Consider the following 19298-nt stretch of genomic DNA (forward strand, 5'->3'; position numbering starts at 1 on the left):
TAGGAGGAGAGGGATTGTTAGTATTGGGATCTAACAAACAACATAACTAGCAATATACCCCATCAGGTCGACTTCCACGCCGTTCCTCCTGGAAACCATCTTGGTTAATTCTTTATGATTTCATCAGTATGGGCCATATGACCTGTTTCATCCTCATCTGTCAACTCTCACTGGTGCCCTGTCAGTGTACACCAATAGCAAAGGCGAGGTTACAATTCCATTATCACCCATTAAAAAAAAAACCTAATTGCCTTATTGTTTGCCAATTATGTATTGATTTTACTGATTCTTTTTACAATCGATACTCTTTATACTCTGATTGTAATATATTAATATCATCATCATATCTGTTGCAATTTTTTTAAGTCTCAATATTTTATTTGTATTAAAATTGTTACTAATAATAATAAATTTTTATTAATTATTTATAATGAATATTATAAATGCAAAAGTAAGATTGTTTCATCGTGGCGCTTTAACGGCTCAAGCACTTGTTATAAAATTTATTATACACGTAGATAATAATTGGGATGAAGAAGGACATAGAATATGTTTACTTCGGTCAAACAAATTCACGGAAAAAATTGTATATCCATCTATCTACCTTTACGCCAAGTCTCTTGCAGTGTAGTCAGAGAGAACCGAGAGCCAAAGACACCTACCCTTACATACATCCCTTGCTTTATTCACTTTTATAACTCATATGTAATAAACCTAAGATAATATACATCAGAAATTTATTATTATTTCCAATACCAAGTGATTGTATCTCAAAATAAATTAGATGCATTTCAACAATAGATCACATCCAACATCTTACAATAACCAACAAAACAGCCAATTTGAATATTGGCAATGTTTGTTTGCTGCAATAACGACATCTTCATCTGTTTTCCCACGGACAGTAACCCGAATCGTAACTAGCTCTAATGATAGGTTGAAGTTAAATAGATATTGTTTGTAAAATGACCTTTAAATATATTATGATCAATATTATTTCACTTTTAAATAAAAGAATTGATTTGATTCCTATACGAAGACTAATACTCAAAGTACCTACTGCATTTTAATAAAAAAATGCTAAATAACATATGGGCACATTAGTAAGAAAATGTTAATTTAATCTTTTTCTAGTGTTTTCACTAGTATAAAGTTTAAATGAAAAATCAATGTGCCGATTATTAAATGATAACACAAACACTAATTAATACTTAAAGTACTACATTTTAATAAAAAACAAATTAGATAATAAAAGATATCTAAATCTTTGGTTAGAAAATATTAGTTAAAACTTTATTTTAACCAAATGCTCTACTATTATTTTACTAATTTATTAAATAATGTTAACTCTACCAGTGTAATATGCAACATGCATATCTGTCACGGCTATCTCCCATTAAGGTAGGCGGAAACAATGGAATGCCAAATACTACGATTTAAACAAATCTCTTATTCATCAATCTTTTCATACACGCCGGTGTCGAGTTACGAGTCGCCGGTTACGAGTACTTTTAATTTGGCCCTTCTTCAGTACATCACCTATTTAGTCGATGTATGTCCATCTAGGGCGAAAGTATGCAACTGTGAATATAATCAAATGTTAATACAATGCGTTCAGCTGTCAAATTATATGGTACCTCTAAATTTTTATCATTTTTAAATAGATGGTACTTTAGGAAATATTGGTACCGTAAAGCAGTTGTGTCTGCATGGCTGTGTTTCGGTTTGGAGGGAGGGATATGGCGTGAATTTACAGGGTACAGAGGAATAATACCTAAGTCCTCAGGAATGGCAACGCATGGGGGCTATCATAGGCAAAACAGTATACTCTGTTATGTCCATGGTACTGCTCATGTCTATAGGCGACGGTTACCACTTTCCATCAGGTGGGCCGTCAGCTTGTTTGCCATTCTAAGTAGTATAGTAAAAAAAGAACACTCCCTTGATAGAACAAACAAAGAAAATTTCTATTTCAACCTTAATAAAGAGGTACAACCTGCTTACAGGATGACGTTCACTGCGGCGCTGGTGTTGCTGTGCGCGGCATGGGGCGCGCGCGGTGGACAGCCGGTGTTCGACCCCAGCACGCTGATGCGGCTGGTCCTCGTGCCGGCAGATGCCACCGTCGGCTCCGTCATCTACCGCGTCCGCGCCTCCGACCCTGACTACGATTATCCGCTGCATTTCGAACTTATTGGTAAGTAACTCTTTAACAAAATTATCTAATCCCAAGATTTAAGGGGGAGAAGATTGTTAGTAATAGAGCCAGTGGCTTCATAGCAGGCACTATGACCTCTACAATTAATTATGATGGGCCTAATGACCTGACTTCATCTTCATCTATCTACACTCACTAGTATCCCACCAATTATAAACTATGTAAATTAAATTTACCCATCCTCAATACAGGTCAAATGGGCCGCCTGGACATCGGCATCGAGTCACTACCTTGCACTCGTTACAACTCGGTATGCCAAGCCAACGTGATCCTGCTGCGGAGGCTGGAGCCAGGACGCTACGTGGACTTCAGACTGTCTGTTCGGAATACTAGGGGGAGCTCTTCACGGATAGCTTGCTCCATCACTGGAACCAACGCTACCACGCCAAGGGACACTATCTTTCCTCATCAACCCAGTATTATATTAGTGCCAGAGGTAAATATCTTATTTAGTTATATCCTGCGTCTTTTCTTGCGTAAATTTGTACATAATGTGCCCTATATAATAATTTAGTAAAACATGCTGGTTGTAATTTTTTTTTTTTTACAACCAACATGTTGATAAAAATTTCTTTAATTTATAGTAAATTTTTCTATATAGATTAGAACAAAAAGAAATATATAATACTCTTTTCTATTTAAAATTAGATCTATATAACAAATATTCCACTCCATTCAACCGTTTAAGAAAGATTTAGTACACATATCCAAACATATATTATCCAACTTTCTCATCATCTGTTATTATTAAGTAAGATTATAAGAAATTTATTAAATTTTAATGTTGTTCTCTTATCTTTTGTTCTACATCACTCATCAATACATTACGAATAATATATGCGCTTCATCTAGTGTAATTAGTTTCTATATCATTTCAATTAATTCATAGCAGATAAGCTTATGTGAAGTACATTTTAATCCTTAGTCAATGGAATAAGGCCCACCTCCGTCAACTACGAGTAATGCAGAGGCGTGATGCCAAATGATTGATGATGATTTTCGTCGGTGCTCATACAAAATATTGAATTAAACTCGCGTATTAAGTACGCTGTACACAATTTACATTAAGATTACTTACCACAAAATATCTCTTGTCATGTTACTAACTTTCTGGTTAATAAGATTGCTCTGAAGTTCTTTCGAGTTTTGAAAAGTTTATAGGTTGTTCCTTTAACAAGAGGCAACAAATAGTGATCTTATTTTTATAGTTGGTGTAATAAAAATTATATAACTATTTGAAATGTGGCGGTAATGTTTATGAAATTAAAGATAAAATAAATACGAGAATATGTCGTAATATCGTGATATAATAGTTATCGTATCAATGTTCCTAGTTAAATCGCTTTAAAATTATTTAAAAAAAGATATTCTCATGCCTTATGGACAAAAGTTGTTCAGTTTCTTACATTATAATATCGATCACAGAAAATATAATAATAATGCGATTCATAAGTAAAACTTCAATAGTTTTATTACAGAATAGAAGTAACTAAATCTATCTTTCACAGGATGCAAAACGCGGTACCGACCTCGAAATAGTGATTGCGCGGAAAAATCCACTCTCACCGAAGCCTTTGGAATTGGAACTATGGGTAAGTTTGTATTTAGAACTTACTTAATTAATAGATATTATTTTTATATTTCAACTATACTTTGAGGATATAACAAAAATATAAATGATAATTTTAAAACGTTTATAAATATAGAAGCATATTTTCTTATATACAGAAAACGTAAAAACCATAAACAATGCATTTTTTCTGTTATCCAAAATTATTTCTAATACACGGAAAATATTTATATTGAATATCTAACTATTTAAATTTTTTATAGATGTATATTTTTTCATTATTTAGATTTTTGACCGCTGAAAATTTTAAGTAAAATAACTGTACCGTATGTTTTCAGAATATTTTATAACAAAAAAAATAATAATTATATTATATATAAACTAATTTTTTTCCCATAATTTTTAATATAAAATCACAACATGAGATTACAAAGATTTTATCTAATAGAATTTTAGCCGACTTCGTGTTCGACGTTTCGCTATAACCACATAATAAAGTTGCTCCCATCTTAATAGGCCCCATTTAAGCTGCGATATAACGTCGTGCCTTAACGCCTCCACTGCGTCCATTTTATAATTTGTGTGGCTTAACCCAACATCAGTGAACAACAGAACCGTAATTATTATTTCTTATCTAATTAATTATCAAAGTTAAACATATGTAAAATATGAATTGTGGATATTTGCTCCAATCATTTACACAAATTAACATATGTTTACATGTTAAAGTACGCATTCAATTTATTTTACACAAAAATAAGAAGATATTATTGTTTTGTTATTGTTTAAAATTCCTGTCATATTTGCTATTTATTATAATAAGAAATATTCAGAATTCTCATGTATCTGCTACGATAGAATTTTAGCTAAAAATACTGAATTCGTACAAAATGTTTCAGTTCACTTGAATCCATAATCAAGATCCGTATGTGAATACAAGGATAATTTTTCATCGTTTTTAATCCTTTCATTAGGGGGATCTAAAACTACCTCTTTGATACTAGTATCTCACATCTACTTCATAGAGGACTCAGCTTGAACTTAAAATTAGATAGAAAAAACATCACTATTAAGACAACCCCATCTATTTGGGAATTATAAGGCCATATAGGCCTTCGAACATTTTTTTATCCAATGGTAAAATCAAAGTTTGAACAACTTTAACTGAGGTGACTGTGCGTGATACATTAAAATAACATTAAATAAATTCCTGCAGACAAACTAAAAGCTCAGAATACAATGAGGCAGGTTTAGCGTTGAGTTCGAGTCTGCCTGTCCGATGATGTTGCACAATTACCAGGCATTAAGAGGACTAAGGCGTGTTAAATTTCTCACAGCCCATGTAGAACGCTTGAGCACCCGTAACCCGAGGTCGTTTTACCGGCCACTTAAATGCTATAATAATAGCGAGCGTGTCCTTACGCGTACTGTAATTTGAAAGCGATCTTCTATTATGTGGGTAGACTTTTTTTATACCTACTTAAAATAATTACTGGATCATTTAAGAGGTTTTATGACATAAAGGTGTACTTATATAGACTAAGCGCCCGCTTCATAACCCTCCAATTTTTGTTCAAACCTGTTAAGGTGGTTAAAAACATTCTCCTTACAAATTCGCAAAATTTTTTACGTTTTTTTCTCTCTTCGTTCTTTTGATTTAAACGTATCTTTACTCTCTAATGTTTTATTTTAACACCTATTTTCCATCTAAATTCCATTTTTACATACTAATACAGTGAAATGTGCAGATGAGGAACACTGTCTATGGACAAAATTTTTTTTTGCTCTAGCCAATTCTGTCCAGGCTTAGTTAGTTTCTCTTCAGATTTAAAATACTAATAAGAGAAGATCTAGACGTACATTTTAGTACTGTAATAATAAAATACCTATCTAAACTCGTACAAGTTCTTCAACACACTCGTTCTGTACAAGTAAGAACACGGCTTACATTACACGAAAAGTATTTTTGTGCGCAGATAAAATATCCATCGTCTGCACTACATCCTCGTGGTTAAACTTTGTTTCTATTTTCGTATTAACTCTTTTTTTCTATTTCAGGGCTCGCCGCTATTCGCAATTCGACAACGTCGAGTATCCACCGAGAACACAGAGGGAACCATTTTTCTAGTCGGCCCATTGGATTTTGAAGCTCAGTCTATGTACCATTTGACTTTATTAGCCGTGGTAAGAAATATATATTTCATAAGTCAAATAACTTTAACAAAACCCTATTAACCCACTTATGATAATTACGTTAATTCTTAATCAAAATATAATAGAAGGTAAAACGCGGTCAACTTCTATATAGGTTTATGTTATTTAAGAAATTGGTTTAAACATGGTTAAGAAAAGTCATGACCCCTCCAATCTGTTTTAGGTTATAAAAGGTATTTGTTCCATATAAGTCTTCTTAATTAATCTACGCACGCTTTTAATTATACGGCCCAATATCTAAACAATCTAATATGGAATAAACCTAAATAGTTCGTATTGATTAAACATAGTTAATATAATGTTATATGGATGATTTCATAAGACATTATATTTGTTTATTAAATTTAAATAAATATCTGTATTCATAAAAATGTATAATTTGAAACTAAATAAACAAAACTTCTAATTAATGTGTTAACTATTTTTTTTTTGTTGGATGAAAATGGATTGGTAACCCTGCCCGCGCTGACGGGATACGCTGGCGGAGCACCAGTGAAGTGTGATAGCTGAGAATGAAAACAGGCCAGTTAGCCTATCATGATGAATTCATCATGAAGAATTAATCATGATAGTTTCCAGGGGAAACCGCGTGAAGGTCGACCTGGTTAGGTATATTGCTAGCAATGGGATTTATAGTCTCCATTACTAACACTCCCTTTCCCCCCTGTGTTAACTATTGTCTAGTGTGTTTTATCACTTTCTGTCAAAGTAGATAATAATTGGATAAAAATGAAAAAAAAAACTTCAATATTTAAATTAGGCTTATTAAATATTTTACATTTTACTAATACAATAAAATTGTAACTAGACTATATTTGTACAAAGGAGATATTTAAGAAAAATTAATATGGGGGGGGGGGGGGGCTTAATATGACCAAGAGAGGCTAAAACAATAATTTTAGCAATTTTGTCTATCTGTCTATATATTTACAATATTTCAGCATCACGCAAAATCTACTACATCAAATTAAAAGCAGTTTTCAATGTTGTATTTGTCTTTTCCATTGGTTTTCCTACTTTTAAAATCCACACGTACAAAGTAGCAGGCAAAAAACTAGTCAAACAACTCATGGTAACAAAAAACTCATGAGAAATTTTGACTATAATACATACTTGTTTTTAATTAAAGAAGAAATAAAAAACGTTCGTAAAATTTTATAGTCGAGATTCATAAGTCCTTTTTTATTTACAGGATCCTTATGTAGAAATAGGGAAGGATACGCGAAATATCGCCGGCCTAGAGGTCGTGCTAGTAGTGCAAGATGTACAAGACATGCCTCCAGTGTTCACCGCTGCACCCCCCATCACGCATTTGCCGCGGCAAGTAGTTCCTGGTGATATGGTGGTGAAGGTCCGGGCTGAGGATGGGGATAAAGGTGCTCCAAGACCGATCAGATACGGTCTAGTATCCGAGGGAAATCCGTTCACGCCGTTCTTTAACATCAACGAGACTACTGGTAAGTAAATTTACTAAGATATGAAAATTATGTCTATTATATTATTCGCCTAACTATCCCTCGCTTAGCAAAGGTCTTTTTTATTTTCTTTCAGATATAGATATTTTAGTCACCATTTTGCTGTAATTAGCTTTTTTTTAGTATAATCATTATCATATCAGCTATTAACAATCCACTATTGAATAAGGAATGGGAAACAGCGTCCCTCTTAAAACATCACTTAAAGCCTAACTGCGGTTTCCAACCCGCCCGTTAAACGTGGCAACTACCAGCAAACTCTATGCTAGGCCTATGTTCAGCGGTAGACAGTAAACAGCTGTAATGATATGATTAACTAAAATAGGTATATACATATTACAAATGTATTTTTAATTATAAAAAACAAAATTTGCAAAAGATAAAATATTACGTTGACAAGTCGGTAAAAAGCATATATTTGCCGCAAGGTCAACCGTTATTTATGTTTTACGTTAATTTATTACGGTTTTACACTAAGTGACTACCTAAACCCTTACTTTCAGACCCAAATGAGGGCAAACATTTGCGTACCCGCAAATTGTAAAATTGCATTTTCCTTCATGACATTTGTAAATAATTTATTTAGGTTTTTTATTTCTTATTATTATTTTAAAGGTATATATAATGCTTTGTTCCCATATTAAGTACAAATAACAGTAAATATTATTTACTTTATCAAAAGTAATATAATAATGATCATTTAAGTTTGTTATTAGTCTGCTATTGTATATAGCATAGGCCTCTCCCATAAAAGCAGAGTCCTGATCTATCCGTGTTTTTTGACAACTAACTCATTTGACATCTTCCGTATATCTAACGGAAGTCGTCCTACACTACGTTTACCTAAATGAGGTCATTAAAACTTTCTTCTCCAACGGTTATCAGTTCTTCCAACAACTGTCTGATCCGTCGCCACTTCAACTCGTCTATCCTTCGAATACCTATCAGTCAAAGATCCTACTTTAATATTTAATAATAAATTAAAAATATACCAATGATACCAATGTAATTTTCGTATGAATAGGGTAGATTCTATAGCATCATTCTAAAAACCTATATCTAAATTTAAAATTTCAATACGATGGTTTCACGAAATTACTAATTTAAGAACCTTCGTAACTAAATTTATAATATATTTGCCTTCTTTTAGAAATTTGGTTCGTATTATTCCTTAGAATAAAGATTTCGTCTTGGTATCAAATTAAAATTATAATTTTAAAAATATGATTAAGAAATGGTCGCTCAGACCCTAATATTGACTAGACTGTCTTTACAGAACATTACTGAATGAGTAAGTCGTATCGCCCTCCATATATCTTTCACACATTTCGATAGGTCAGTGCTTTTATAACGACTGGCTATTTTCCCGCTCATTCTGTGAACGTATTATTCACAAGTTCCTTTGACCCCGAACAACTGAGGAAATTACTACAGTAGCGTGTAACGTGTTGTTGTAATTATTAAAAGAACACCCATAAATCTTGTTAGTCCATTATGAACTTTCCCTGTTTGTGTAGTTATGATTATTACTATTCTGTAAGTTGCTAATAGCTGGTAGACATGGTAGTGATTAGATTGTGTACAAGATGAACTTTATAATAGATATAAATTTTTAAATTCATTATGTATTAAAACGTTTTCTGTTTATAACTACTTTATCTTTAATCTTGATCCCTTATGCGATAGGCAGAGAGAACCTAGTAAGAATGGTCTCTGTGCTGTGTAAATATATTAAATTGAAAGAATTTTGATAAATATATGTGTACTTATAAAAGTCAACATTATTTTATATCAAGCATTTCAAATTATTGCCATTTTTAACTAAAAATTAAACTATTAATATATTAAAAAAATTAGACATTAAAACAATGATATAAATACAAAAAAGTATTGTATTATTAAAGTAAATCTCTGTTTTAGTAGTTAACACTCACTTTACTCGTATACAGAATTTTATTATTATTTTCTAAACATTTTCACTTAAAGTCGAGGTCAGCGGTGTTTTTTCTCCGATAACATCTGAGCGTCCGTCCGCGGCTTCCGTAGGATATCCTAGTTTCTTATCGCTCCCCGATACTCCTAGCCTTCCTTTACTGAGTCGTGGCCTAGTTTTGAATGAACAGTTTGTTAATAAATTAAAAACCATATCTCGTGGTACTTTTAAATGTAAGGTACCTTAGTGGTGCAGCACTTTAACACTACCTCATCTTGCGATAGTTCTAAATTTGATTCGAACAAACCTCAATACAGACGTTAATATTCGTATGTGTGTTTTTATTGGACTCTGTATGTAATAATAAAATGTATTTGCAAAAAAATACACTTAAATATATCAAGCAATTGTCTAGTCATAGATATTTATAAAATAAGTTCTTTTTAGTGTCGATCGTTATGTAAAAATTAGAATATTATGTGCAGTAGTATTTTTTCAAGTACTTTTATAGTCTTCTATCTTGCATTATTAGTAAACAATCCTAAGTTACCAAAAATCTTCATACAATCACATACAAAGGTACAGTTGAATTCTTAATTTCCACTTTTTATAATTGATTGAAAATAATAAAAAATTGTGTACTACAAAAAAAAACCGACTTTATCTTGAAAAAGCCAGTAATTTTTATTTAAAAATCAATCTACTAAACCGATTATGATAAAACTTACAAAAATAAAATTTCCATGGGACCAAACTGTAAATATATCCTTATACCTTTTTAGATGCAAAAAAATTTTTCAAATCGGTTTGGAACTGACGAAGTTATGCAGTAACAAACATAAAAAAGTACAGCCGAAATAAAAATCTCCTTTTTAAAGTCGATTGAAAACCCAGCCTTTAAGCCATTTATGTATGTTTGTTTTTTTTTTCTAAAAGTTTGTTTTATTTTCCGGTCTCACCATTAAAAGTAACTAACAAATAATTAATTATTTCTGCCCGTGTTAATTTTAATGATTGTACCTGACCTAATTTTCTTCAACATTAAAACTACCTATGTAAACTTTACAGGCATTTTCATCAAACTTAAACAAAGTTTTCTCATTTAGTACAATAATTTAACACAGCAATTAAAACTACAGTCCAACTTTACCTGGTGCGCAATATTTACAATTGCTAATAAAGCTTTTGTGTCGCTAGAAATATATATAATATAATATATTATGAAAATACGTCCTTTTTAAAAATATGTATTAAGTACAATTAATATATAATAGCATGGGAATATATAATGATATACTTCCCTATATATTGAGAGAGATCAATATAATTTGTTGAAATGTTCAATTTATGAAATTGTAATATTTTCCCAAAGAAACATAGGTTCCGAAATGTGAAACATTTTAAGTCTTACTTACTAAAACAGCTTATCCAGTTATCAAACTAATATATGGGACTCAAAATTTGCGACCGTTTTTAGGCCCCTGTTTCTTTAGAAATAAAAGGTGTTTCAGGAATTGAAAGTATCCCATCGATTTCTATTTTACTCAACGTATTAATAGTCTAAAAATATCTTTATATAACATAGAATGTTCTATACATAGGTACATAAGTATATATATTATCCTATATTTATCTTACACGAAATGACATTTAAAAACAAAATCTCTAATCAAAATTAACATGACGTCTCAGAAAACTTTCTAACATTAAGAATGGTACCTACGCTTTCCGACCACTATTATCATGTCAACCCTAAGATACGGAGCCGATGGTGCAAGCTCGTGTTCTGCTAACCGCCACATAATGGCTCATTAGGCCAAACCCGTCGCTGTCTCACTTCAGCCACCATTGTTTGTAAAGCTGCCCTGCCTTCATAATAAAGCAGCACTTATATATATATATATATATATATATATATATATATATATATATATATATATATATATATATAGTATAATAACATATATACATAAAAAAATCGTGCTCTATATGCATGAATCAATCAATGAATGTCATTAAAATGTTTTCAAATAATTTTATTAACAATAGATACAATTGGTTCACGTTGAACACTAGCGAGCTGCCCCGGCCTCCGTTCTTACAAAATAAAATAGAATACCCATTGATTATATTAGAATAAATTTATAGCTAAAATATAATATATATAAAACAGACAAATTCATCCTCCAATATTATTTGATATAGAGATTCATATCAAACATCATTAAATTCCGCTTGTTTCTGAAATCTGAAAGTAAACAATCACTGGATAGGTTACATGCGCATTGCCAATCCTGAAGAAACTTTAATATAGTGTATATCCCGTGTGGTCCCATCATACAATAGGCCACCCCTTTCTTTTCCGTGAGTGTCGCAAGAGACGACTAAAGGAAGGCGAGGGATGGGATGGGATGGGGATGGGATGAGAGGCATCCCTCTTAAAACATCTTCAAATATATAAGCGTGGCAACTATTGGTGAAATATATATTGCATGGACAGTTAAAATCTGATATGATGGTGATGATGACATTATAAAAATTGCACTCTATTTGGACAATTATTTTGTCTTTATTGCAAATATATTTAAAAAAAAATCGACTAGTTTGTCACTTTTTACAATATTTCACTTAGTACCATCTACCATGCTATGTGTAAGGTCGTTAAGAATCCCGATATCAATTTGCATAGTTGTAAATTTATCCCATTGATCAGAACACCTTGGAAGAACTTGCGAATACTAAACGGGACCAAGTTGAATTCCAAAGTTCCTAATCGGAAGACCTACCAATTAAGAGATACGTATAAATTTTAGAAAGGAACTTTGATGGCAAAACTTCGCCGAGACTCGCGTTATTTTCAGTTATAGAGGAGTTGTGATTTATAGAGACATTCACAGTTATCAGTATCTGGTAACCATTGAAATACCTGTGATATCTTATAAAGTAGTTAGAAATTATATCAAACAGAACTTTTTTGACGTGGAAAAATTTCCTATATATTTTTTTGTGTCGAGTACTGCCAGGTTTTAATATATACAAAAATACTGTAATGTGGGCCGAGGTACATACAATGTAAGAACCTGCATTTACGTAAAAATAATCCAAGGATTTTTACTTCACGAATTTATCGGTCAATTCTTTTAATATTATTAATGCGAAAGTTTGTAAGAATGGATATATGAATGTCTATTACTCTGTTACGCAAAAACTACTGAACGAATTTGAATTAAATTAACGCAAGTGAAGCCGCGGAATGCAGCCAGTCTAAAATCGAAAGAATTACATCACAACTCACACAAATCCGTACCAATGAAGTCCCCAAAACGAAGAGTTTGGTGTTCTGCGAACAAACTGTAAGTACTGTCACGTAGTACATGATTGAAGTGGATACTTATAAAAAAAAAATTATAATTATTTACAACTGTAAACGTACCATTATCCAAAAGGCCTGGTCACGAAAACTTCATGATCTACAATATAAAATTAAATACGTAGACTCATACCAAGACTCCTTTTAATATTTATTATTTATTGAGAATGTTTCATAAATACTAGTCTAATCAAGAATACTGTGATTGATTGTAACGTTGTAGCTTTTTTTCTTTCTTTTATCAATACGAAGTTTGTTATAGTAATTTTTTCCAGCTATATATTTTTTTGTTGTTGTACACTGTGACGGTTCGCCTATAGTACAATAGGTTTAATACCATAAGTACATAGCTGGGGTTCCTTCAGCCACCATTATTTAATATAAACAAACTTTAAAGTCAAGGTTCACAATAGTATACAGAGAAGACGTTATCATATATGAAATATTGACACAGAAGGGAAACTCCTTTGATGTGTTTCCAAAGTGTAGTAGATGTCACAAGAAAATTAAATAAATTAAACAAAAATATATTATATTTTATATATAACCAAATTATAGTTTACCTTTTATCATCTGTAAAAAGGATTACAACACAGTTTAATAAGGTTTATCTTTAAAGTTTTATAAATTCGATAATAAAATTAATAGAAAAATACCAAAATACGTTAACATATAATTAAATTGAATTTGAAGAAAAGTTCAGTTGAATAATGTTAAATCTGATTATTGGATATCACCCTTCGGTGATATAATCTATGACGTTATTAGAGAAAGAATAGAAAGAGATAAAGAAAAAAACAACATATGTTTTTATGTAAAAAAAAGAAAGAGAAAAAAAAAAAAAAAAATCGCAGGAGTCTTTAGGGATGCAATAAAATAAAAAATAATGGGATATAATCAAGGGAATGTCATTAAAATGTTTTCAAATAATGGATTAAGTGTGTGAAATTAATCAATAGAACAATTGGTTCACGTTGAACATTTATTACTACGTAGTTAGATTTTTGACTGTGATCCAGGCCTCCGTTTTTCCCAATAACTATTAAAAACGTATAGAGTCCATATACCTTTAGGTAATGCGTATATCGTTAAATGCAATCCATTTGATTATCAATATAATTTTACTTACGTTATTCTACTCATATAAAATCCAATTATATGGTCGTTTAAAAGAATTCAATTTGATTCAATGTTTTGAGTTTATCCAGTTTTAAAATACTTATTGAATCAACTATTGAACTATTCAATACTAACTAGTCTCAATATTATCTAGTTATATAGAGATTCAGTTATCAAAAATCATTAAAGTGACTATGGTTTGTTTCTGAAATGATGAGAGAGAGGGGTTATTAAACAATCACATTGTTTGGATGACTGTTTTATGTGTATTGTGGGGCGCTTGTGTCCGGTGGAAATTCCTGTGAAGATGGTTGAACGATGATGATGATGAAATATTTGTATATTACACTATTACAGTGTTGGTTGGAATATCTGTTCATACATTCATGGTGAAGTGCCTCGGTTGACCAGATTAATGATTCTTAGTCTATATTTGATTAACCATGACTACATGTGATTTGTTTTACAAGAGACAAAGAAACAACTAACTGTTGCAAGTGATTTTATGTGAATGTAATACTTTTAATACATTATTGTGTTAGTAGATAAATTCATGGGATGTGGGGATGGGATGTATTGTTTAAATAGATATTTTGTCTTGATTTATTAAAACTTTAATATTGCCTAAGCAAGCTGATAATGCCATTCTGTGTGTCCGATTACTAATAATATTTAATGCTGATATTAAGTGTGGATTTACTAATGGTAATAAAAGTACTAAAAGATTCTCTGACTAAGGTATGAGGTTCAGTATAAAATTTCTGTATGCACTTGTGAAGGACATTTAAAAGCTGATATGATGTGTGTTGATGACATTATTAAAAATTCAGACAGGGTTAATATTAGTGAATATTTTGGATTTAATTATTTTGTATATTCTTTATTGATATACAAGTAGTAAAAATATATTTATTTTAAAAAAATTGAGTTATAGTTTGTCACTTTTTACAATATTTCAGTTAGTACCATCTAACACTGATTATTCACTTCTTTAATAAATTTACATTGTAAGGAATCAAATAGTAGAATATTGGAAAATCACACGATATCATTTTGTATATATAGTTGTAAATTTATCCTAATCATTGATCAGAACACCTTGGAAGAACTTGCGATTACTGGATACTATTAAATTTCTGGTGTAAACCATGATTATTTATTCCTGATAATTTAGTTGTATGTTACGGTTGATATATGATGATTTTAGACAAATACAAATAAACAATTAAGAGATACGTGATAAATTTTCAATACATCAATACGTCATTTGATTAATGTGACAGATGTCAAACAAAAGGAGATTATACACGTTATGATTCTATATCTAAGTCTATAGAAAATTTATATAATTTTCTATTATTTTTAATACTGTAGGAAATATAATTATTTATAGAGAATTTCAGTTAAATGATATGATAATTATTTAAAGACCAGTTCTGGATTTAATCATGATGATTTAAACATAAAACACTTGTTTATCTGATATCTTAGTAAATAGGTTTACTAAGTTAGAGATATTATATCAAACATTGGGAACTGTTTTTGACAAATATATAAAAATTTCACTATATATTTGCAATATATTGTGTCAACATACACAAATAGGACTTATTGTCCTTCCTATAATATATATAAAAATACTTTAATGTGTAATTTATCAGTACATACAATGTTATAATCCTCTCTATAAAGCTACATAATTATGATTACGATTAAAAAATAATCCAAAAGATTCTTTACTCTCAACACAATCAGCTTGTTGAATTTATCGGTCAATTCTTTTAATATTATTAATGCGATTAAAGTTTGTAAGAATGGATATATGAATGTAATTGGTTATTCACTCTATTACGCAAAAATTATATATAACGACTTATAGTTCATTTAAATTAAGCTCTCGACCTATGGGTTGGAAGCCGCGGAATGCAGATTTAACTTGAACCTTGAGTATTCTTAAAATAATATTAAATCGACAAATGTTATAATATAGCAATTATCACAACAATTCATCACACAAATCTTCATCTACCAATGAATGTCACATTATAGGGCCAATGTCCCAACAAAGTAAAGGTGATTTGGTCTGATCTCTGCGAACAAAGCTCGTAACAGGGTGACTGAAACAGTTTCGTACTGTTAGTATCTCATGATTGAAAGGGTCATCGCCCATGAGTGGATACTTATGGCAAAAAAAAAGCATTATAATTATTTACAACTGTAAACGTACCATTATCCAAAAGGCCTGGTCACGAAAACTTCCCCCATTTTTTTATTATTACAGTTACAATATAAAATTAAATACGTATAATTCATTAATTATTCCTTAAAGATTTATCAATCATCTTTATTATTTATTTATTATTTATTGAGAATGTTTACACAAATACTAGTCACACTAATCAAGATGATAGTGTTGATTGATCAATGTAACGTTGTAGGGTTTTTTTCATAGGATGTTCTTTTATAGGTATGGGATTATATTGAGGAAGTCATTGTAGGTTTTTATAGATTTTCATGGGAATTTTTTCCAGGTTTTCCTATATATTTTTTTGTTGTTGACCATACACTTAACTCTTATTTGAAAAAAAGAAACAGCTGTGTTTCTTGCACGTTCTTAGCTGAAATTGCATTCCTAATTGGCCGGTAGATTCGTAAAAAATGTCTATTAAAAAATGTTTACTATTAAGTTTAGTTGAATAAAAACTATTTTTATTTATTTACTATTTTTTCTGCATTATCATTCTATGGTAATTTGAAAAGGTAGTAAACAAGTACATAATTCCTTTTTTATCTGAGAACAATTTCATAATGTCATCAAGCGCGTATTATGCCACTCATACGACGTACACGACTTGCTTAATTATGAAATATTAATGAGTCCCTTATTTGCGCCTCGTCACCACGACAGATGACTACGCAGCGTTAAAGACCACTTTTGTATGCTAATTAACATCCGCATTTTTCTCTTGACACGGACCAGACATATGAAAGCGCAACAGAGATTCAATCCTATTATGTGGGTTGATAATTAAGTCAGTTAACGTCTTGTGACGCAACTCAAACCCCAAATGGCTTACCGAGCAACTGATGGTTAACCCCTTATGTTACCTTAACAATTAACGTCCTATTACTGGCCATGGATATTTCTCAATAAGAGTAGAAAATAAGCTACTAATACCAAGATAACCATTTTTATTTATTTATTCCGTAGTACAAATATGTATACATGGCGGACGTAATGCTAAAAGCATTCTCTCCCAGTCAACCATAGGGAAGTGTCAGAATACTCGAATGCGGTACTACTAATTATTGATATACATACATACTGAAATTACATATATTAACGAATAAATATATATGAATAATAAATATACTTACACATATATGATATATACTATATTATACACGAAATTGAGAATAATATAAAGCATGTGAGTTTTATTGCGAGGTTTACTTCTCTTGGGCTGGTGTATTTGTGCATTTGTAACTCTTCTCTAGTTGGCCTTTTACGACATCCCCTCGGTATAAGCTGGCGGGGCACGGTCGACCTGAGTATATTGACAGTAATAAGGTTACTAATGATCATTATTAACGAACCCTTCCCCCTGCTAGCGAGGTACTACGTGAATGGTTGATAATGAAATGATAAACCCCCTAGCGGTGTCGATATACGTTACCAAGACTTTTTTTTATACAACTTAGAATGGCAAACAAGCTGACGGCCCTCCTGATGGAAAGTGGTAATCGTCACCTATAGACATGAGCAGTACCATGGACATAACAGAATATACTGTTTCGCCCATGATACCCCCATGCGTTGCCATTCCTGAGGACTCAGGTGTTATTCCTCTGTACCTAGTAAATTCACGCCATATCCCACCCTTCAAACCGAAACACAGTCATGCAAACACAACTGCTTCTTGGTTGAAACACGAATGGGACAGAGGTATCCAAGCAATCGACTTTTGTACAAAGTCTCCCTCTGGACATCAATAAATGATGACAGGTGAGGAAGAAATCCGATCAATTAGTCTATTGTGACGAATTCATCAAGAATTAATCACGATGGTTTCCAGGGGGAACCGCGTGGTAGTCGACCTGATAGGGTATATTGCTAGCAATGGGGTCTTTAGTTCCTATTACTAACAATACTAATCCACTAGCAGGGTACTAGGATGATACATAAAGTCAGGTCGATTGGCTCATCGTGACATATTCACCAAAAATTAATCACTATGGTTTCTAGGGAAGACTGTATGAAGGTCCACCTGACATCGTATGTTGCTGTTAGTGGGGTCGCTAGTCCCTTTCACCTACTAACTATCCTTTTCTTTCCCTGTGGTGCCTAGATATATTATTATCAATCATCTACGTATAATTGAATTTAATAAAACGTGATCACAGGTAATGTAATACAGTATAGTTATAGTAACGAAACTATAACCATGTTTTATCTATGTAGAAATAAACAGAAATTTTCAGCAACAACATTCAGTTATTAGTGTATAAACAGGTTTCGATTTCGGTTTTAAATTGTAATCTCAAATTAGAAAGAAAAAAACGTGACATCTGCCGGTATTAACCAGCAGTATAACTATATTCGCCCCTACTGAAAGCGTAGCTTGGTTAATGAGAGCACAATTGGTGTTAATATGTATCAACAGATGGCGGTAATAATACTTTTATTTATATTTTTATAAAACATTGTAATCTGTCAATAAATTACATTACTCTCAAATGGTTTATCATATTCATAAAATATAATTTTGATTTCAAATTTCATATAAAAAGAAAAGATCGAATAAATATAATTCCAATTCTAATCACTAGATTACGCTAGCGGTCTATAATTTTTATAGAATTTGGAAAGTCCTTTTTGTTTAATTTAATGATAATATTACTATTTTATGTATATTTCGTAACACAAAGGAAAATAAACACCTCAACGGTGGTAATATAATTAATATGGATCTGAAGTACTATTGCAAGAAAAGGCTTCAACGTAGTTTTTAACCCAATAAGAAAAAGACTGTGGACGCTAGTGGTACGGGGTAAAACATCTATCGAGCTATCAGCTAGCTGTAGAAACAAAAGCAAACAAAGAAATAAAAACTTTTAAAATCGCTTATAAATAAATATTCTTAAATCCTTTTCAGGTGAAGTAACTCTTGAACGGCCGATTGAAGAAATCGCAGCCATATCCCACGCTGGTGCGCCAATACTCCTCACAGTGGTTGCCGAAGAGGTACGACTGTCGAGAGAAGAGCCCGAAGCTATGTCTTCTACCGTTCAGCTCGCTTTCATTCTTCCTGAACGAGAGAACTCACCGCCATACTTCGAGAATCAGTTGTAAGTAGCAGCTAATAGGCATTTGTTTTATTTATTTACACTTTTGCACA

The 19298-nt window shown here is 31.6% G+C and overlaps 1 protein-coding gene across 1 annotated transcript in view; it reads left to right on the top strand.

Moving 5' to 3' along the window:
- Window positions 1–19298, top strand: part of LOC113512556 (cadherin-86C) — a 169553-nt gene that overhangs the window by 141666 nt on the left and 8589 nt on the right. Inside the window, exons 3-8 of the mRNA XM_052900153.1 lie at window positions 2007–2197; window positions 2410–2654; window positions 3727–3810; window positions 5847–5972; window positions 7195–7459; window positions 19056–19248. Coding sequence (XP_052756113.1) covers window positions 2007–2197; window positions 2410–2654; window positions 3727–3810; window positions 5847–5972; window positions 7195–7459; window positions 19056–19248 — 1104 coding nt within the window. The remainder of the gene's footprint in view (window positions 1–2006; window positions 2198–2409; window positions 2655–3726; window positions 3811–5846; window positions 5973–7194; window positions 7460–19055; window positions 19249–19298) is intronic.

The sequence above is a fragment of the Galleria mellonella genome, unplaced genomic scaffold (assembly GCF_026898425.1).
Source record: "Galleria mellonella isolate WM207_F2 unplaced genomic scaffold, CSIRO_AGI_GalMel_v1 utg64, whole genome shotgun sequence".
NCBI lineage: Eukaryota > Metazoa > Arthropoda > Insecta > Lepidoptera > Pyralidae > Galleria > Galleria mellonella.